This window comes from Tripterygium wilfordii, chromosome 9, assembly GCF_013401445.1.
Source record: "Tripterygium wilfordii isolate XIE 37 chromosome 9, ASM1340144v1, whole genome shotgun sequence".
Lineage (NCBI taxonomy): Eukaryota > Viridiplantae > Streptophyta > Magnoliopsida > Celastrales > Celastraceae > Tripterygium > Tripterygium wilfordii.
This window is the reverse complement of record NC_052240.1, coordinates 13,646,451-13,669,156: the sequence shown is the minus strand read 5'-3', so window position 1 is coordinate 13,669,156 and position 22,706 is coordinate 13,646,451. Positions and strand designations below refer to the sequence as shown.

The 22,706-nt window shown below is 38.9% G+C and overlaps 3 protein-coding genes across 4 annotated transcripts; 2 read left to right on the top strand and 1 right to left on the bottom strand.

The window, feature by feature from the left end:
• Positions 1 to 510: 510 nt before the first annotated feature.
• On the top strand, positions 511 to 6,031 carry LOC120006490 (protein EARLY FLOWERING 3-like). Of its 2 annotated transcripts, XM_038856542.1 has the most exons (5): positions 511 to 1,214; positions 1,737 to 2,221; positions 2,255 to 2,596; positions 4,601 to 4,652; positions 4,768 to 6,031. In XM_038856542.1, exons 1-5 carry the CDS (start codon positions 999 to 1,001, stop codon positions 5,746 to 5,748), a joined length of 2,076 nt encoding a protein of 691 aa, XP_038712470.1. In that variant the 5' UTR covers positions 511 to 998; the 3' UTR covers positions 5,749 to 6,031. The 2 variants fall into 2 exon arrangements, with proteins under 2 accessions (XP_038712470.1, XP_038712469.1); XM_038856541.1 differs by having other exon boundaries at positions 1,737 to 2,596.
• Positions 6,032 to 6,066: 35 nt separating this feature from the next.
• LOC120006061 lies at positions 6,067 to 8,220 on the bottom strand. Its single transcript, XM_038855935.1, has 7 exons — positions 8,119 to 8,220; positions 7,921 to 8,007; positions 7,374 to 7,631; positions 7,125 to 7,286; positions 6,975 to 7,028; positions 6,680 to 6,823; positions 6,067 to 6,564 (listed from the first exon to the last, which is right to left on the bottom strand). Exons 1-7 carry the CDS (start codon positions 8,218 to 8,220, stop codon positions 6,181 to 6,183), a joined length of 1,191 nt encoding a protein of 396 aa, XP_038711863.1. The 3' UTR covers positions 6,067 to 6,180.
• A 7,665-nt stretch (positions 8,221 to 15,885) lies between these two features.
• Positions 15,886 to 19,945, top strand: LOC120006370 (glycosyltransferase BC10-like). Its single transcript, XM_038856387.1, has 2 exons — positions 15,886 to 17,023; positions 19,086 to 19,945. The coding sequence occupies exons 1-2, from the start codon at positions 16,508 to 16,510 to the stop codon at positions 19,722 to 19,724; spliced, it is 1,155 nt and encodes a 384-aa protein (XP_038712315.1). The 5' UTR covers positions 15,886 to 16,507; the 3' UTR covers positions 19,725 to 19,945.
• The last annotated feature ends 2,761 nt before the right edge of the window (positions 19,946 to 22,706 follow it).

The following is a 22,706-nucleotide window of genomic DNA, read 5'->3' as shown; positions in this document are numbered from 1 at the left end:
GGAGAATTATATCCAAATGAATGAATTTAGCATGGATTGTATGACATGCATAATTTATGGGTTAATACGCAGACTTGATAAATATACTCAGCGCAAGAGTCTGAAAAAAAAAAAGAAAAAAAAATGACAAAGCTTAAGTCAAAGGAAACCTTTTTCTCAAATATATTTTTATGAAGAGTTTGATCCAAATCCTCATCACCTTATCTTTTAATGTTGTTCCTTGTAAATAAATTGTTTTAAAAAACAGGATAGCGCATAATTCTGATTTGTTGTCATCGAACAATGGTAATAGTGAAACCGGAACCACAGATCGAACGTTGTCTGTGCCAACTTTGTAGGTAATCCTCAGTAAGAGAGTAATTACCGAACTTAAGTTGCCAACAAACTCCGGCTCTGGTCGTATGCTATTTATTTACTTTTGATATCCAACGAAAGGAGCTTTTGGTATATATCTAAACGGGTCCCACAATCTCGCACTTTTTGCCTTCTTTTATCCTTTTGTGGATTCTATGGCGATTGTCTTATGAGGAAATATAACAGCCATTTGGCTGAAGCCACTTCTTCCTTTCTTTTCCTTCTCGAATCCTTTTCTCTCTATTGAATCCGCCGTTCACTCAATCCTCACACACTTGTGTTCCTTTCTGTTGTTTGTGGATTTGCTCAATTTTGGTGGAAATCAGGCTGTTTTCCCAACCGGGTATTCGTGATCTTGAGCTTTTGCTATTGGGTTCTGGTTTTGAAAGCTTGGTTTGTCCTGGGTTGTGATTAATCTCTCCTTCAACGGTCAAGAACCGTATTTTACTTTCTGGGTGTTTTATTTATGGTGTGTGCTTGTTCCTTGCGAGGTGAAGCTGTTAGTTTTCTAGGGAAAGAGCGATTTTGGTGGTTGCTATTGTGGGATTGTCATGGGATCTTTTGATTACTTTCCAGCCGAGTAAAGTTTTGTAGTTGGAGACCGTGTTGGTGTTGAATTTTGATTTAGAAAGCGAAAAGAGGAGATGAAGAGAGGTAAAGATGATGAGAAGATTATGGGGCCTATGTTCCCAATACTTCATGTAAATGATAAAGATAAAGGAGGACCCAGAGCACCTCCAAGGAACAAGATGGCCCTCTATGAGCAGGTCAGTATTCCTTCTCGGAGGTTCAATCCCAGTGTCTTGCCTCTTAACCCAAGTAACACGAGCAACTTGGTTCCTCCTGGGTCTTATAGCCAGGTAATATGTTTCTTGGTTATTACTTGCTGGCAATGTTTTTAGCAAATATGAAGACCTTGCATCTTTCTAGGACTATCTATTCAATTTGTTGTGTTTGTATAACTAGGCAGTGTGATAATTCAATTTGTTGTGTGTCTTATGAGATGTTGAGATTGGTTAAGCATCATAACATTTTTTTGATGATGTTTTAACTACGGTTTTGCTGTCTCTGCTCTCTTCCCTTTGCATGCACATCACAATTGGTATTATGGGACATACTTCATGTTCATTTTTAAATACGATTTATGGGCTTTTGGGGTGGGGGTTTGCAAACTTTTAACTGGATTATACTCAATTGTATCGGCAATTCGGCATGCTATGGTCAAGGGTAATTGTCAGTTGTCCTTATTTGTTTGAACATTCATGAGCGTGAGCGTCCATGTGTGCTTTGACATCTGCATAATTACACGAGGAAATAGCTCTTGTATAATTGTTGGATGACGCTTGTACAATCTAATTCTATGAAGTGTTCTCTGTCTCCAGGGAGGTGGCCAGGAAAGAAATTTGCTTTTCCCATTTCATGTACACACTTCAACGCCTACGAATATGGTCGAGAACTTTCATCCTTACCAGATTAGTGGAGGCAATTTGAACCCTCCATCATCCCAACTTGGGCAGAAAAAGAGAGTAGGTGATGAAAATGATTTTAGGGTCCCTGTATTTGTTAATTCTGGAATGGATCAATGCAATAATAAAACTCAGAACAGCTCTGATAGGGAAAAACACACTCCCTTCACCACAAGTTATTCAAGTAGTTCAGTGAAATTCCAAAATGCTTGTGTTAAGGATCCAAAAAGAGTTAACTTAGCAGGTCCAAGTTTGAGACAAGAGGAGAAAAACAAGAGTGATCAGAACCCTGAAGTGTGCATCTCAAGTAGGGATCATTCAGTAAAATCTGCCACAAATTTACCAATTAGAGAAATAGCTGATGGAAATGTGTATGAAGCAAATTTATCTCCAAATCAAGAATATCGAGACCATCGTTTGGCCAATTTTGGCAGATATGTTGCTAATGGAGATTGTTTACAAGGAGAGTCTAGAGCTGTGTTGCAGTGGCATGACAGTGGACATGGTGATGAGGTTATTGAGAGTGCAAGGTACTTGGAGCGTGCTGATGTTTCCCAGCCAAGAAGCTGCTTTCATTCGAGGGAACCTCACTACAACAGCGAATCTGATGGAGACAAAGCACGTGGACTGCCACAATTGAGAAACGGAGATAAAAGTGATGATACTTCTGAAACATCAATGGTGGATTCTATGTCAAGCTTGGATATCTCTCCTGATGATGTTGTGGGAATAATTGGTCAGAAACACTTCTGGAAAGCAAGAAGAGCAATTGTCAAGTAAGTCTCTTCTCTCATTGATAGCTACTAGATACTATGTGTTGATGAGGAAGGCAGTAGTATATGGCCTTGCTGCAGGTTTTCCTTTTTGTTGGTCAAGGATTGGTAGTTGAACACATTTGGCGAACAATATGTATGCACAAGCTATGATTTTTCCACCCTTGTTCATATGAAGATGTAATCATCAAATTAATAACACCAAGATAATGATGCTACTGTCACCAGGAAAAAAAGTAGGAAAAACGTAAAATGATATTTCTTTTTGATATCAAAGTTCTTAGTGGGTCTTGGTGCTGGTTCTGGTTTTTATCCAGCTATAAATTCCGTTATATGATAGGATTGCCTTTTTCATGTTCTCATTGTTAAATTGCTACTGAGTATGTCATTAATGTCTATATAACTGTTGTAAATGATCTACAGTTGTTTTATGCACTATCAGTTTCTCTGGTCCAATTCTTCTATCATCTCTAGTCTTAGGCGAGAGATAGCTTGTAGATGATCATAGGGAGAGATCGTAGGAATAAGGATTTGGATTTTCATCATATTGTATGATGTGGTGTGATCATATGCATCTTAGAAAATATGGGCATCTTTTACTGGAGAAATGAAGTGGCAAAGTGTTTGTAGGAAGATGCTACATTTGTTCCTTTTTTATTGCTTTTATTGTTATAGAGAATGATATAAACTTGCATTAGATTATTGAATGCATATATATACTAACTCTAGGACTGTGGAATAGTTGTCCATTTTGTACGGGAGAGTTGTGAATATGGCTTCTGGGGGAGGGAGGATTTATTTTATGGAGTGCATGGATGCGTTTCAAGGTGGCATGTCTATCCGTTCAAAGTTCGTCATGGTTCATTGTGGAGCAGGAAGATGGCAAATTCCTAATTGAAATACATGTTTCAAGGTGCCTACCGAGACAGCAGATAATCTTGTTCAATGCTTTTGCATCTGCCTTCTTCATATACCTGTCTCGGTTCAGTGTTGCGCTGTCATGTGACCATTAGCGAATTTGTGACACTTGAGGTCTTAGAGCGAGATGGAAACTTCCAGGAGAGGATGGTTTGAAGAGCTGTTGATGGGTGAATTCCTAAAATGAAAGTGAAAACATTAGAAATTCACTATTGGGAATTGTTGGTCCACAGGGTTTCAAATAGGGTTTTGTCTTGGATAAAGTGTTGTGGTATCCCAAGTTGGTGGATTTTGTAGATCTGGAGCTCATGTTTTTGTCCCGAGCTTAGCTTGTAACTTTTGCCAATGTATAATGTGCATACATTCTATGTTCCTTTAGTTCTAATTCTGTATCTTGCAATAACTAGGTGAAAAAGAAAGATCCATAAATTCTTACATGTTGTAACTGTAAATTTATAACATGCCTTTCTGTTTGATTTACAGTAATTAGGATGTCTGGTGAAAAATTACTCGTGGCTTTTACAGTTATCTATATATACGGTGGAGGGATCTATTGCATTAATCCTTCCATTAGACTTTATTGTGCTGAAGATACTGAGTTGATAAATTGTCATATGGAAATTTTCAAAGCTTCAATATGTCCTTTAATCTCTTTCTTTGAAAGTTTTCTCTTTACCACCAGATGTTATCTAATTGTCTTGATTAGAGTAAATCTGTTGGCAATGCATTTGAGGTCATATCTTGTGCTAAGAGTAGCTTCTCGGCTTACGTGTGCTTTCTTGCACACCCACGTGTATCTCTCTCTCTCTCTAGAAAATGCTGCAGGTTTTATTTGAAATCTCTCTCTTACAAATATCCATTTATATGCACTGAGGAAATGTGAGGGAAGTACATTTCAAGTTGACCCAAATGGACCACTTTACAGGAAGGTTCTGAGTCTAAATGGTAGTCGTGTAAAATTATGCTAATTCTTACCCGATTGTTCTCCCTTTCTTTCCCCCTTCCCGTCGAAGAAAAATTCATTATTGATAGAATCTTCATTTCAATCTGGATTTTTTCCCTTGATCTTACTATTTTTACTCTCTACAGTCAACAAAGGATGTTTGCTGTTCAAGTGTTTGAGTTGCATAGACTGATAAAGGTGAGGTGATCATGTACACTGTTGAATAGCTTCAGTGTATATCTACATCTATCTATATATATGTATATAAATCTGGTTTGATTCCAAATAGCTGAACTCTTCACTTTTGAGGCAGGTTCAACGATTAATCGCTGCATCACCTGATTCTTTATCCGATGGAACTTATCGTGTGAAATCTTCTGTGAAGTCCTATCCTGCAGCAAAACTTCCGATAGAGTATGTTGTTACACCATCACCACGTGTTCAGAGCAAGGTTGATATCGAGAAGCCAAACCATAACATGGAACATTCTGCGGAAAACGTAGTTGAAAAGACATCCCTATGTCAACCTTTGAATTTTGGCCCACCACAGGTACCAGTAGCCACTGATACCAAAACGGCTCCTTGGTGTTTCCATCCACCTCCTGGGCATCAATGGTTAGTTCCTGTGATGTTGCCTTCGGAAGGACTGGTATACAAACCATATCCCGCGCCTGGATTCATGGGAAATGCTGGTGGTGGAAATGGTCCTTTTGGTCCTACTACTTTACCAGGCAACCTTGTGAATCCCTCGTCTAGTATTCCAACCTCTTATCATCACCATCAAGGGTTTGGGGTTCTGCCAGGCATCCCTACAGTTGGTCAGAATTTCTTCCCTCCATATGGCATGCCAGTTATCAATCCAGCTATCTCTAGCTCAGCTGTTGAACAAACGAACCGGTTTGTAGGACCTGGTTCATATGGTCAAACTCGTCACTTGTCTGAAAGGGGAGCTAGTTTTAACACAGAACATCAGAGCTCTTGTAGTGTGCCGACCCAGAAGAGTGGAGTACTTCCACAAGTTACGAACTTCCGGGCATCTAGAGAGTCTGAGATACAAGGAAGTACAGGAAATAGTCCCATTGAAAAAGGAGATGAAACTGCTCAAAGAAATGGTGTTCTTCCCCTTTTCCCTATGGCTTCTGCTGCTGAGGAGGGAGCCTCTCAGCCTCATGACGCAGACCAACCAAGAAGAGTAATAAAAGTTGTACCCCACAATCCTAGATCTGCCTCTGAATCAGTAGCTCGAATTTTCCAGTCTATACAAGAAGAGAGAAAACACCATGAATCCACTTAAAATGTTGATCAATCACTGGTATGTAAATGTTTCTTGATTCTTGAACTCACATGGGATGATGTGCTTGGACTTCCTCTGTATTTTATTGGGTGTGATATTTTCGTGACATTTTTGTTCTTTCCTCTTGTCGACATGGTTTATATGAACATAGTCACATAGATATGTCGCTGGAAGGTCACAGGAAGTCGGCGTAACATGAAATGCTGTCTCTGTTAGGTATATGGCACTTGTTTTTGTACTTTTTCAATGGCATTATTAGAAAACTAATTTGCATCCATTTTGTTCTGGAACTATATCTATTTTATGCATTCTAAGGCATAGAAGTGGCTAATAAGCAACCAAAAGTAAGTAATCTGTCTTGCACAGGGTGAACAGTGCCACACCTGTGAATTTTATTTGAGAAACCTTTCAGTTCAGTAGCTTTTCTTATTGTCATTTACAATAGGGAAAGTTTTGCCCAGGTCCTCCAAAGAAAAACACCGGCTCTCCTACAATTCCTTCTCTGAAATTTTGTGCCGAGTAACAGTATGGTTCGTCGGACGTAGAGCCTACCCATTCTGGGTACTTCAGAGACTTGGAATAATCAATAATCCTAACCCCCTTGATGTAACATGCATTACCTAGATGACCTGATGCAAAATCTCCACTTCCCATTTGTGTTTTAGTGTGAGGAGTACTAAGAACATTTGGGCTAAAAACTTGTCCTCCCCATTCAACTACTATTGCACTGTGTTTTAAGTAACCAAAGAGTGTTCCAGGCCAGTATCCAATCCCTTCATTTTGACCTAGCAGCCACCAATTGCCTGTATTAGGATCCTGCATTAAGAATTTCAACAGCAATTCGAGGATAAGACTCTGTACATCGGCCAATAATTATGACAAAATAAGGACATGGAACTCAATGGAAGACATGGAATGTGAGAGATTTTACCAAGTTCATAGCGATAGGATAGTCGTATTGAGTTCTCCATGAACTAGTAGGTTCAAGGGCTGCACCCAGTACAAATTTTGAGCTAGTCTGCACAAACCCTGAACACAGAAGGTTGAAGCAGCCTGACTTGTCGTATGCATCGACCTAAACAAATAAAACATACTCATAAAGACATTTAGGAATATGCAAAGAGATTCTGAAGTGATTTACGCCCACTCAGCTATCCAAAAAGTATGTTGTGTTGGATTGAGTGGTTTCTCGGTTATAAAAAAAAAAAAGATTTGATGGACATTACCGTCCAAGATATGAATAATCGTGAGCGACCGTCACCATATAACTGTGGGTGCACCTGTAAAGGCAGTGTTAAAAATCAGTTGGAGCAAATACTGTTGTATGATTTGATTGAGCTGGCTTCCAAAATATTTTTTTGGGTCAAGGAGCAGACCATCCATCCAGCTTCCACACTTTCATAACTTGCTCCCGGGCCAGCCTTCATCCAGATTTGAGCAGTAGTATATTCGCCTGGTGATTGGACATGGGGGTTCCATATATTAATAATTCCTTGAGCTCCAATGTAATTGTATCCTAATGTGATAAGGGTTGCTCTCTGTTTCATGAATCAAATTTTTATTAGATTGAATAAGATTGCAGAAGGTTCATTGGTAGAGACAGCACAGTTTTAAGAAATACATACAGAACGACGAGCCGCGGTGACGAGCAAACTGTCATTTGGGCTACCCATTTTCTTTGTTCCAGTGAAAGCTTCATGGCTCTTCATTCCAAATCGCTCGAGCGATTCGGCTCTTAGTAAGTCTTCCCTTCGAGTTCTTCGAATCGGAATTGTTCCTTCTGGACAGGAACCACTTTTTTGCCAAGTTTGAAATATTACTGGCCTAGAAGACTCATTTTTGGTGCTTTTCTCCTCCGCTGGAAAACTAATACTTGGCTTCAACTGCGCATTAATGCTAAGTGGTCAATATATTTAGTCATTATGTTTATGCAGCAAATATAAGTCCATACACATTGAACCGCTCTAGGCCACAGTCCCACATAAATTTGATATTCATGAACCGTCAAATTCTCAACCCAAACACATTGAATATAGTTTTCGTTATGGGTCATGGGCCAGCATGAATTTGTTCCTGATGGGCTATCGTCATTGGACTTTGCTTCTAACCTATTCAGTTGAATTATGTCAGACCAATGTGGGATTTGAGTCTTGATAGTATAATAAGACAAACCTGAATTTGGTGGTTCTTCAATGCTGGATGTTCTAGAGCATGTTGTTTATTGATGTCAACGCAATCTATTATATCTCCATCTTCGCTCTACAAAAACCATAGCGCGTATGTTGTGAAAATCTTTAAAAATCCTTAGTAATAAAGAATTTTAATTGGGTGTGTGAAAGATGTTTGAGGAAATATGTTTTAGTCACATACATTTATAGTCTTGATTCCAGGTTTGTTGAGAAGATTCAACTTCTGATCAATTTCTGAAAGAGCTTTTGTAGCCTGATCATTTGCACCAGCTCCACTGTTCATAACTAGTAGAGTCATAACCAACAAAAGCACTGAAATCCTCCTCTCCATTTGGCTTAATTTGCTAGGTCAGTCTCAAAGAAATTGATAGAAAGACAAAGCATGAGAGGAGCCTTATATGGTTTTAGAATTAACAAGCCAAATAGGATTCAGCATGGATATATTTTACTTTTATAGAAAAATTAAGAGCAAATTAGAAAGCTTGACACATTTTTGGAAATAACTTTAATAACCTACCAATTTTAGTTGCAATAGATATGCTTGTGTTAGGTGGTAATTATATGGGATTGAAAAAAATTATGATTAGTTAAAATACGTCTATTTATTATATTTCAAAAGTTTTAAAAATATTTACTGGTTGTTAGTTCGAACCTACCCCCAATTAATTACAGTTATGATAGGGATCCCATCAGCGGGTATCTCAGTTATCCTAATTATTGATGCACAAGATTTCATATGTATCATGTGAGACATGTGTAGCTCATGAATTTACTTGAATCGTATATTTTCAACTCAATAGGTAGGATAATTGAGATATAGATTGTTGGGATATTTATTATTTTCGAATAGATTATTTGGTGGTGGTTATTTGTTGCTTATTTTTGTGCTATAATACCGTTGTGCGTGATTAATTAAACTTTCCACAAAATGGTGAAAATTATCAGTGGACTCGGGTTGTGCATCAATCCTGATTGTGTGGGTTTATAGTGAAAATTAGAGGTGAAAACAATCGGTTTCGATCGTTTTTTTGACATAAATTTAATTGATTAGTCAGTTTTCTCAATCTTTGATCAAGTTTTTTCGATAAATTTTTACAACCCTAGTAAAAATATGTTATGATCGGTTATCAGATCATTAGAGTTGTGACTTGTGAGAGTCTACGAATTCCCACTAAAATATTGTTAGTTTGGGCCCTTTTGGGTCTATGATTATATTTTGCGCATCTCAAAGGGCCAGGCCCAAAGTCCACATCCCCTAGCGGTGAACTTGAAGTCCTTCTAGGGCATAAAGCCCAAAATACATTTGTGGGGGATATGCTATGCCAGGTCCTTATTTGCCTCCACACATTCTAATTCTATTTTTCGAATTTAACGAAGAGAGTCTGCCTGTGACGACCACTGACCAGTGAAGAATCAATTCCAATTCCATTCACAGAGAGAGAGAGAGAGGGAGAGAGAGAATGGTGACTTAATTTTGCAATCACATTACTTTTATTGAAGTGGGAAACACCTATATATAGCTATTACATTGGTTTACAATCAATGATCTACGTAATTACAATCTCTATCAAAGTCACTATCAAAGTCAACAATTGAGGCATCAATTATGAACTTAGACAAATCAATATTGATTGCCGAATCTTCAATTAAGGAAAGTCTTCAATCAATATTGAGTTTGTCAATAAAGTCTTCAATCAATAAAGTAAATCTTGGATAAATCTTTGACTCTATTCAACACTCCCCCTCAAGGTGGTGCATAGACATCGTACATGCCCAGCTTGACAAGTGAATCAGCAAACACTGAATTTGACACTCCCTTGGTTAACACATCAGCCAACTGATCTTCGGTATTCATATACGGAACTTCAATTATTTTTTCTTCTAGCTTTTCATACACGAAATTCCTATCAATTTCCACATGTTTAGTCCGATCATGTTGCACTGGGTTCTCAGCAATTTTAATTGCTGACTGATTATCACAATACAATTTCATTGGTCTTTTAATGGACAAACTCAGCTCCCCCATAAGCCGTTTGAGCCATAACAACTCACAAATACCTTTCACCATTGCTCTGTATTCGGCTTCTGCACTAGACAATGAGACAACTTTTTGCTTTTTACTTCTCCAAGTAACCAGATTTCCTCCAACAAAAGTTAAATACCCAGTGGTTGATCTTCTTCGGTCTCCTTTACCTGCCCAATCTGAGTCGGTATAGCCCCATACGTCTGTATGCCCATTCTTAGAAAAAAGTAAGCCTTTTCTCGGTGCAGATTTTAAATATCTCAGAATTCTAATAACTGCATCCATATGTTGTTTACCAGGATTGTGCATAAATCTACTCACAACACTGACCGCATATGCAATATCTGGCCTCGTATGAGACAAATAGATTAAACGCCCAACTAACCTTTGATATCGTAATTTGTCTATTGAAGTTTGATTCGAAGACTCTTCCAATCCATGATTTTGTTCCATAGGAGATCCAATTGGCTGACATCCAAGCATACCAGTTTTTGTTAATAAGTCAAGCACATACTTTCGTTGGGATAAAAATATTCCTTGCTCAGAACGAACAACTTCAATGCCCAAAAAATATTTTAATCCTCCCAAATCCTTCATATCAAATTCAGTTGACAAATAGTCTCTCAGTTTACGCATTTCTTCAGAATCATTGCCTGTCACTACCATGTCGTCAACATAAATAATGAGAGCCGTTAATTTATGACCAACTCTTTTCAAAAATAAAGTGTGATCTGCATTACTTTGCTTATAGCCGAATCTTCTCATAGCAAGTCGGAATCGACCAAACCAAGCTCGAGGAGATTGTTTCAACCCGTATAAGGCTTTCTTCAGTTTACACACGACACTTTGATCACCTGGAGCTTCATATCCTGGGGGCAGAGACATATAAACTTCTTCTTGTAGCTCACCATGTAAAAAAGCATTTTTTACATCATATTGTTGTAGAGGCCAATCAAAATTTGCAGCTAGGGATATTAGGACTCGAACCGTATTAATTTTTGCAACAGGAGCAAACGTTTCCTGATAATCAACCCCATACGTCTGGGTGAATCCTTTAGCCACAAGTCTAGCTTTATACCTATCAACCGAACCATCAGGCTTGCACTTGACGGTGTACACCCACCTACAACCAACAGCTTTTTTTACTTTCGGCAACTCCACCAATTCCCAAGTTTGATTTTTCTCAAGTGTTGTCATCTCCTCAGTCATTGCAGTTGCCCATTTTGGATCCAACAACGCCTCTTGCACTTTCGTAGGAATATCTATGACAGTCATATTACTGACAAAGCTTCGGCATTCCTTTGACAGTCGGTGAGTGGATGCATACTGAGCAATAGGATATTTCACTTTTCGCACAACCTCTGGTGAAAATCTATCTGGTGGAACACCACGAGTACTTCTTGGTGGGAGTACGTATCTGTCAGTTTCAATCGAGACACAAGTATTATCACAAATATTGTTAGTATTAACATCAGACTCAATGCTTACCTCAGGAGGATCTGTACGAGGAGTATCGGGAGTGGGTACTAGCAAAGATGAGAGAGAGGGAGCTTCAGCAACAGTATCGGCAACACACAGTGGATCAGGAAACAACTCCATCCAATTTGGAGCTTCAACAACAGTATCACCACTCGGGCCCGGAAGCGTGGAATTGGGTGAAGAAAAAAACATTTCATGTTCAGAAAAGGTGACATCCATAGTAACATAGAACTTACTTGTAGGAGGATGAAAACAACGATAACCCTTTTGTGAAGGATGATAACCGACAAATACACACTTGAGGGCACAAGGATCAAGTTTCGTGCGGAGATGTTTCTGTAAATGTACAAACACAACACAACCAAACACCCGGGGAGGAAGTGTGAGGTGCGATGGCAGTGTTACATAGGATGCTAATTTATCAAGTGGTGTCTGAAATTGTAGAACACGAGTGGGTACCCTATTCAAAAGATATACAGCTGTGGTAACAGCTTCTTCCCAAAAACGTGGTGCCATGTGGGCTCCAATAAGGGCAGCACGTGTAATCTCCAAAATTTGTCTGTTTCGGCGCTCAGCAACACCATTCTGTTGTGGTGTATAAGGACAAGTGGTTTCATGCAAAATTCCATGAGTCTGAAAATAAGCTTGTAACTCCTGATTTACAAATTCACCACCATTATCAGATCGAAGAACTTGTAAATTAGTAGAGAATTGTGTTTTGATCATGGTATGAAACGTGCGGAAGCAAGCAGCCACATCACTCTTATGACGCATAAGGTAAAGCCAAGTCATACGAGTGCAATCATCAATAAATAATACAAACCATCTAAAGCCAGTAGAAGTAGTAACAGGGGCAGGTCCCCAAACATCCGAATGAACCAACGCAAAAGGCACAACTCTTTTATTAGTACTATGACTCTTGGCCAAAACACATGTATCACACTGAAAATTGGAAGGTTCACATGTAGAAAATAAAGTAGGAAATAAATATTTCAAGTACCCAAAGGAGACATGACCCAAACGATGATGCCATAACCGAATATGATCTTCTGATGCCCTAGATGACCCTTTTGCTGATAGAGATCGTCCCATACTAACATCTTCCACATAATATAATCCCTCTCTCTTAGTACCACGCCCAATTATCTCCCCGCTGCAGAGATCCTGAAGGAAACAAAAGGTAGGATATATTAATACTAAACAATTTAGTTGTGTAGTAACTTGTGCCACAGATAAAAGATTATTGGAAAGAGCAGGAATCAATAAAGTGTGCTCCAAGGATAATGAAGGAGTTAAGTTAACCCTTCCAGCGCCCGTAACCGGATATGAAACACCATTGGCATTGGTGACAGTAGAGCAATTTGGTAAACAAGCATCATGTAATAAGGACGCATCAAAGGTCATATGATTACTCGCACCAGAGTCAAGAGTCCAACCGGGATCTTTTTCAGAATTTGTTGCAAAAAGGGCTAGACCAACACTACCTGACTGTTGGAGAAGAGTAGGATCTACCACAGAGTGAGTGATATCAACTGGAGTAGTGGAAGCCATGGTATCCATTGAAGAAGGAGTCGGTGCCATTGGGACTGTAGGTGAGGTGCATAGCGCAACTTTACCACCTTTTCGAGCTTGTAATCGCTCTTTGTGAGCCTGCCACTACTTGGGATATCCATGCTTTTTGAAGCAAGTATCTACAATATGTTTGGTGCTGCCGCAATGAGTACATTTACCACCAGTAGGTACTGACAGTGACAAAGAACTTGTTGGAGTTCCATATTTTCGAACTGTCATAGCCATCTGAGGAACTTCTGAAGACATCATTGTATTCCGGCGAAGTTCTTCACGTCTCACAGTTGAGAAAGCATTATCAGGTCCAGGTAGAGCATTAGTACGAAGAATATCTCCCCGAACAGAATCATATATATCATCAAGCCCAGCCAAAAAAGAATAGACTCGATCTTCATCAATTTCAGCCATTCGAGTCTTAATCACATCTGGCTGAGTAAAGGTAATTGGACGACGATGATCAAGCTCCTGCCAAATAACCTTAAGATCGGAATAGTATGCAGGCACATGTCGCCCTGCCTGCTTAGTTGCCATAGCTTTTCGAGACAGATCATACAAAATAGATTTATCAGCACCCTCAAAATATGTTTGAGACACAGCATCCCAAACATCATTCGCAGTGGGTAAACGAATAAAAAGATTCATTATATCGGCCTCCATAGAGCCAATAAGCCAGCCTTTTACAGTAGCATCCTCCATCATCCACTTGTTATATGTAGAGTCACTAACAGTAGGTTTCGAGGTCGTACCTTTGAGATATTCCATCTTTTCTCGTCCAGCAACGAATATAGTAACCACCTGAGACCAAAGAGTGAAATTTGAGCCATTCAGTTTGATCCCATAAGGAATAGAGGTTGGTTCTTGAGTTGGCGTCACCACAGGTGGAACTATAAGAGCACCGGATTCAGCCATGAGTTGTTTGTAATTTCTGGATGAGATTCTGGTTCAATGGTGCAATCGGCACCTGTTATGGACGAAGCAATCGGCTTCTGTCGGATGGTTGGAGCAGTCGGCCCCTAGTAGCTACGGTGATAGAGAGGTAGTATGTTAAGAGAACCTTCCTCTGATACCAACTTAATTTTGCAATCAAATTACTTTTATTGAAGTGGGAAACACCTATATATAGCTATTACATTGGTTTACAATCAATGATCTACGTAATTACAATCTCTATCAAAGTCACTATCAAAGTCAACAATCGAGGCATCAATTATGAACTTAGACAAATCAATATTGATTGCCGAATCTTCAATTAAGGAAAGTCTTCAATCAATATTGAGTTTGTCAATAAAGTCTTCAATCAATAAAGTAAATCTTGGGTAAATCTTTGACTCTATTCAACATGGTGAACTACATGTTGGTGATCAGTGCCGAGCTCAAGAACCTCACGAACCTTCAACCTCAGGGCGGTTGCGAAAATCCGAACTTCTCCTACTTGTTCAAGGTATCTTCAATCTCCTCTTCTTCAATTTATTCACCACCTCTCGCGGATTCTAGTTACATATGTTTAATTCGTGTAGTGTTGGGGTTCTTAGGATTCTGTACTGGTTTGATTCCTCTCTCAGTAGCATCTCTTTGGTTTCGGTTGTGGATGATTAGTCTTTTTCCTCCTAATTGTTTATTGTGTTTGTGTGCGATTTAGAGTTTCATCCTTCGCGTAGATTGGATATAGTTTTGTTTCTTAATTCTTTTTTTTTTTAAGATGCAGATGCGTCTTGTTCCTGTAGTAAAATTTTCCTTTTCTTTCATGTATTTGTGTGCGATTTAGGGTTGCTGGCTTCGTTTCAGTCCGCGTTAGCTGAATTTGAAATCGTTATTCAATTTTTTTTGGTGGTTTGAGATCAAATGCTTGTGCAATTGTACCCGCGTTTCGTTATAGGTGTTTTTTTTTTTTTTCCCTTTGATTATTTGTCTTCAGAGTGAGAAAATTAGGCGTGACGATGGAATTGGAAACACGCTTGGAACGGCTATTGCACGTCCCACGCACGTAGCTTTGGTTATTGGTAGCGATCTGGGGAGTCTGGGACACGGTTGTCGGGTGGTCTTAATCGTGTGACTTCATTAAGTAAGCTCACCTAACCATAATTTCCCTTCATAATATTGATAAAATCTGAATTTGAAAGTTAGATCAAAATAATTTGTTTGCATTAGAAGCTGCATTTGCAAAGTAAAAATGATAAAGATCCTAATAATTGATCTCTCAGTGATTGAGTAGAATGTACATGATCCAAATTAATTCGTGGGTTTTACATGTCTCATATGATACACATGAAATCCTGTACGCTCAGTAAACTAATAGTGGAATATACTAGGATCCCTATAAAAGACATACGCACATGACATGATCATGATGGTCTATGAAAACATTAACATCCTTAGCATTCAAATCGTCATTGAATTCTCACATCTCAAATTGGCAGTTACAAAAGAAACATATTAATTTTTCTTAATTAATATCTTACTGCTTAAATGGTAATCTATTTATTATGAAGATGTTTCAATAAACTTTTGTGAGACCGAAAGACATTTCGGGACACTCACTTCATTTTTCTAAAGTGACGAGGTTCCAACTCATTAGTAACATCTTACCATAATTAATTTAATAATGTAAGTTAGTTGACACCTCCCTAGTATAGTATTGAATATTCTATTCTTCTACGTCCCTGAAGAGATGAATGTGATTCAGAACAAAAATCAAGATTTATTGACTCAATCAAGCTGGACCAATCACATCTCAAAGTAATTCGATTGACAATCGACTCAGATAAATATATGTTTATTCAAGATTCGATTTTAATGATAAATATATTTTTTGTATTTAAAAAAAAATAAAAACACGTCTCTTGAAATAGCTTGTAATTTACTGCAAATCCTAATAAATCCTTTTAATCAAGGAAATGTGGCAAATTCACAAAAATTGGAAAGGAATCCCTGACAGGAGATTACCCAGAGCGCACCATCTGCGTGTGTTAAAACCGACATTCCACAAACCATAGATTTCACAGATCACCTATCTGGCAATCTTCTTGTGCTTCTCTAATTCTCCCTCTGCTGCGTATATCTCGCTTGCTTGGATTTACTCTCATTTATGATTTGTCTTTCTGACTATTCTCTGTTTCAACTTTGAAGGCGCAAAGCATTGAATGGTGTAAATGGATCTATAACTCTTATCTCATAGCAATAGAGTTACATGGTTTGTTTTTTCTGTGAAGACAGCCTTTATCAAGCCAAATTTACTGTTCATCCAATCGTCCAGCATTGGCTTCGATTCGAGGACCCATGTGGAAATATTGACTCAAAAGTCGGTTATGTTCAAGGAGTATCGGGTTTTAGATCTGTATAGTGGCTTTTTCTTGCAATTGAGTGATTCCGGAAAACCCTTATGCGAGGATATAAAGTATAAACTATTGATCCTTTGCGGTGAAATATGCAGTTCTTGAATCTGGGTTCGCTACTTTGAGTGAGAATTCCAGGAGTTGAAAATTGATTGAGTATCGTGAAGATGCAGTCGAGGGGTGTGCCGTTAGAGGAAGGCAAAGAATCTCTAGTTCCTAACAAAGTAAACCAATCAAGGTTGCCTTTCAGACTGCTTCAGGTATTTGGGTTGTTTTTGTTTCTGTGTTTCGCATTTTCTATCATTAGTATATACACGATCCGTCGCTTTGGAATTGAAGGCATGGTGACTACTGTAAAGTCTAGTGTTGAACCCTTCTATGAAGAATCAGGTAGTTTGCAAAATTGGATTAGGCCTCCATCGAATCTGCTTCACACAATGAATGACGACGAGCTCTTATGGAGGGCCTCACTTGTTCCCAGAAGAAGGGACTACCCCTTTAAAAGGGTTCCTAAAATTGCCTTTATGTTCTTGAGTAAGGGGCCGCTGCCATTGGCACCTCTCTGGGAGAGGTTTTTTAAGGGACACGAAGGGAAATATTCTGTCTACCTTCATACACTGCCATCTTTCCAAGCCAAATTTCCATCCTGGTCTGTTTTTCACCGTAGACAAATCCCAAGTCAGGTATGGTTTATGCTGTATTAATATTATAATATTCACTTGTTATGTATATATTTTTCTTGCCAAGTTAATGAGTTATTGTGCTTCAATGCCTTCACTTCTTCTATTTTGTCCAAATCATGCTGAAACTTGTGTTTAGCTATCTATGTAGAATTGTTCCAATGTTTCTTTGTATGTTCAGATGGTTGAATGGAAAGTTTATACCCTCTATTGCTGTCATATTAAACTGAACGAATGCCAGTGATGCATTCTGAGTAGTCAGGCAATGTTTTCCTTGTTGTGAATGAGCATAGACTATACTTTGTTCCCTCGTGATTAACATTGATGCCAAGGTCAATCACTAACATAGACAATTCCTTTTTTTTTAAGCAAAAAAATATTAAATAGGAAGCACCAAGCAGATGCAAACAAGGAAAACAAAATGATAACTGAACTTGGGGAAAGGACAAAATTAAGAGCCAATGCTGATGGGGGCCAAGAAAAGTTCTGTTCACTGCCTCCTTTTGTTCTTCAAATGCTAGCCAAAATCTCTAATATGTGGCCTATTGCCCAACCACAAATGGTCAGGCTGGGAAAATTGCTGCTGCGAAGGAATAATTATTGTTCTTGAGCCGCTATTTGCATGTGCATCCTAATTTCCCTCTTCTGCTCATTTATGCTTCTGATAATTAATGGGCTCCATCAAATTGTTTCAATAATTGATATATTTTCAGGAGTTATGTTTTACGTTGCTTCTTTTGCGATTGTCTGTCTCTGCTTTACATAGGGAAATTTAGTTCTATCATGCGTAGAGGATTTGAAAAATAGAATGAGTTTTGGCTCACTCTCAGTTTTTCCACGTAAGTATTAGGATAACTAGTTTTTTATCCATCAATTTGATGGTGGGATTGGCTTGAAAAAGCAGTTTGGTGGAGCCTTTAAGTGACCCTGTTATCTTAAAAGTCATTGTTCTGAAACTTTTAGAAAGAATATAAATTGAGGGAAAATTCACATGGTTTGCTATAAAGGTTGTAGGATGGGAATTTCCTTTGAGCCAATTTGTTAATTCAATGAATTCCAAGAGGCACAGTAGCTAGGATGTGCATTTGCTGCAATTGAGAACATGGTAAGCAGGCAATGCCAGAATGAGGATACACCTGTATCTATTGTTGTTGTTTGCCTAGGTTTCTATCTCGTGAGATGCTTAACTAGAGGCCTGTAGTGATAAGTTGCAATAATCAATTATTTTTTTATTGAGTTTCTGGTTTCATAGGGATAATGAAAATAGGGAGCACAGATTGGGTTGGGAAAAGGAAATCAATTGGGGAAGTGACTCTAAGGGAGAAAGTCTTATTCTCCCCTTTTTTGTCCAGTTTAGCTACCTCTCTTTTTCAGGACAGTCCTCTTGGTTTGGATGGATCGTTTCAAAATGCCGGAAGAAGGAACAACCCAGTGTTTGTCCTCCCCTTATGTTCCTTTAATGAAGAGAATTCAATATCACTCCCCTTTTTAAAGCACGGTACAAATGGTTGGCTCGTGGTTTTGTTATTTTGTTCAAGGCAATATGGCCTGTATTAAGTGCTTATCTAGATAAGTTTTACTCAGATTGTTGGTGGATTATGACCGATCAAGCCAAATATGCGAGAATGCCAAAAGTGGCATATTTTGGGGAAATCAGTATGGTTTGCTAATTACGCCGTGCCATTAATTGGAACTGCTTTATCTGGCGCTAACCATGAATTGGTTGATATCATAGGAACTTTTCCCCCCTTTATTCGCCTCTAAAAAATGTTTGCATTAGCTGTTGGACCTTGTAAGGGTAGGAGGTATTACAGGAACTACAAGTGGTGGCATTCCTAGGGCTACACTGTCTGCTTGATACCTCCCATACCCTGTCAAATAAATTACTTAACTCGAGTAGATACCCCGAGAGTGATTGTGTTTGTGGTATGCTGCTTAGTTGCACAACTTTTGGGCTATTTCAGATGGTGGTTATTTCACATCAACAGTAATTTCAGTACCAAAAATATAAAAGAGCTTAAAACTGTGACGAGTTAGTTAACATTGTTTGTTTCCTTGCACGCAGGTTTCTGAGTGGGGTAAGATGAGTATGTGCGATGCAGAGAGAAGACTCCTTGCAAATGCATTACTTGATATTTCCAATGAGTGGTTTATTCTGCTTTCTGAATCCTGCATTCCTCTGTATAATTTCAGCATCATCTACAACTACATTACGAAAGCACGATATAGCTTCATGGGTGCATTTGATGACCCAGGGCCTTATGGGCAGGGGCGATATAATGTGAACATGGCACCTGAGGTGAACATAAGCCAGTGGCGCAAAGGATCTCAGTGGTTTGGGATTAACCGAAAGCTTGCCATCAATATAGTGGAAGACACAAAATACTACCCTAAATTCGAAGAGTTCTGTAAACCGCATTGCTATGTGGACGAACATTATTTCCCGACCCTGTTAACCATCCAAGGACCTAATCTTTTGGCAAATAAAAGCATCACTTGGGTGGACTGGTCAAGGGGTGGAGCTCACCCGGCAACGTTTGGACGAGCTGATATCACGGAGGAGTTTTTCAGAAGAATATATGAAAGTAAGAAGTGCCAATACAACAATCATAACTCATCGATGTGCTTTCTGTTTGCAAGGAAATTTGCTCCAAGCACTTTGGAACCTCTGTTACATGTCTCTTCCAAGGTTTTGTGCTTCTAATACAAATTCCTAGACTAGTCTGTTAGTGAAATTCAAGAATTTTAATAGACAGTATACAAGGATTCATACTTCGCACAATGCTGCTTATACATATTCACTCTCTTTGGTGATGTAATATGGATCTTGCTTGCTTGCTTGTGGAGGACCATCTTTAGATTGTACACAGAAGACAGAAAAACTTTAGATCAGTTTTGAATATTGAATTATTATTATTATTATTATTCTTAAGCTTGCTAGTTTTCGTAACAATTTCGGATTCACCTGCCATGCCGAGCCAACGGTTATGGTGACCAAGTCTATGTAGGTGCTTTTTCTCCGACTAAGGACACTCCCAAACCTCTTATATGCTACGATTTTAAACAGAGCTTGGTTGTCCACGCAAAAGAGCTCACTAAGGATGTGAGGCATGCGAAAGGTGCCTGAAATTGGTGAACTTGAGTATTAAGGCCCGCACGATTTGATCTTTTAGAATTGATTTAATCTTTATTTATAAACTACGTCGGTGACTTACAGCTAACATAACCGATGTTGAATATAACTTTTAAAACTCAGGAAATCATGTTGAGATGGGCAAGGAAAAGCAATTGAGAGTGTTATTGCTGAAAAAAAACTATGCTTTGATAGTATCAGTTGGCCACCTACTCCACCACAACAACAGCGGAGATGCAAAGATTCTCGAAACTCCATGAACACCTGTCAATTCCCCCTTGAATACGCCACGTCTTCACCACTACTATGGCCACAGCGAGGCGTCGTGCGAGTCCGGCATTCAACTAAGAGCACCCACTGGAGTATTTTTGCTTATCCATGAATGACAAAAAGTTGTTTTTGCTAGGTCAGCAAACACTGTTCATGATATAACAGTTGGATTTTGCTGATCCATTTTTATTGGGGACATGTTGTTTGCCTTGTCATATGTTGGCCCACTTTAAAATGGGACTCACTTCAACACACATTTTTACCTTTTAAACAATACTGGGTTTCACCTTTATTACACAAAAATCAAATCAATAAATTTATATTATTGTATCAATACAAAATTCATCTTATTTCCATTCCTAACCATATCATCAAAATACGTTTTCAGTACAGCCACGTCAATAAAACATAAATCCCTCCATATTATCCATGCCCTAACAAAAAACCATCATTTTGGTTCATCTAATAATTGAAGGGTTGATTACGAACATTCCTTCTACAAGTGGTCCATGACAAATCAAACCAACGCGAGCGCGAGCGCGAGTATATGGCACTCGCAACAAATGTATGTAGAGCCACTTGATGTGCGAGTTCATTACACGCACCGTGGTTTTGTAGTGAAAATACCAAAGGACTGATTTCTTGTGAATATCAGTTAATTTATCTTGTGGGAGTGCACTTGCTGAATAACCGGGCCTCACTAACCAGCTGTCGATAAGACAATAGCCGTAGAGCACTTATAATAGTGTTATTTTGTCTGGACTAACAAATATGTATGAGGTTTTGTGTTTTGCTGATGTGGTTGTATTGGGAGATGTGTTTTGCTGGTGTGATTGTATTGGAAAATTGTGTTTTGGTGTAGTTTTATTGTGCACAATATGGAGGGAATGAGAATTTGTTGGCCTCCATGTTGGGTGGGAAGGAAAAATATATAGGAATTTGTATTTTGCTGATGTGGCTATATTGAGAGATGTGTTTTATTGATGTGGTTGTATTGAGATACGTGTTTGGCTTGACTTTTTATGTAATAGAGATGGGACCCAATCTTGATTTTTGTTGGCCCAGCAAATTGTCCCCATTGCAATTGCTCTTTTAGCCAGGCTGTTACTACGGGCAGCGGCCTCAAAACAAGCTACCCGTTTTTGCTGCCCGAATCCGAACCCTCCCTTCCTATATATAAATTCCTTAATATGCTGCTTTCTATGTCCACGCGCGTTTCACCTTCTCTGCTCCTTTGAAAAAGAAATCTCACTCTCTGAAAACCCTAGCAATCACAGTTTCTGTGGTAATGGCTCTCTCCAAGGCATCGATTCTCGCACTAGTGGCTCTCCTCATCGCTTTCATTGGCGCTGCAGCCGCTCAGGCGGTTGATGCTCCGGCGCCGAGTCCCACCTCTGGAGCGGGCTCCATCTCGCTCTTCTTCGGATCTTCTGGCCTCGTTGCTCTCATGGCTCTCGTCTTTGGTGCTGGATTCAGGTTCTAAATATCTTGTACATTCAGAGACTTGTGGTTTAGAATGGTATAGAGAGTGTCGGATTGAGTTTTCTATTTCTATTTTGAGTTGTTTTTGGTTTATGAGGTATTAGTAGTGATGGATCTAGGGTTTATGAGGCGATTTCCGTTATGAGTTGATACATATTTACTATTTTGATTTGTGTTGCACAGATGTAGTATGAGTGGTCAGATTTGATATATTGCTATTATATGACATAACGATTTGATTATATATACGTCTTTCTGAATTTCGCTGGTTTGTTACATGAATGTGAACTATTTATGTTGCGGATGGATTTTTAGCTTTATCATTGTTTGGATTCCGAGAAACTCGTGACGCTCTGTTTTCTTACTGTTCTGACTTCTGAGTGAGATTTTTGTCGACCAAACAGGACAACATCTGGAGTCGTGTAACGTATGTTTTGTTAATCAGTATGGTAGTTGATTTGGTAATATGCTGTTAGTTTGTTTTATGTTTATGAACAGCAATGAAATTCATGATTCAGCCGTAGTTGATTTGATTCTGTATGGAATTAGTGCTCCTGAAAAACACATTTTGCATTAGCTGACCGACCTTGCTTACTCTGGTGATTGAGTGCGAGCCTATTGCGTCTGTCCTAGTGTCATTCTATGGTGTAGTTTTGGTTTTGGGATTTTCAAATGACGGTACAGATAAACGTGTTAGCTACTACGATGTTACTTCTTGTCGTCAATGGAAGAGAGTTGAATGTGTAGTCCGGGGTCAATTGTTGACACGATTGTGAAATGGTTCGAGGTGTCTTAATCTTT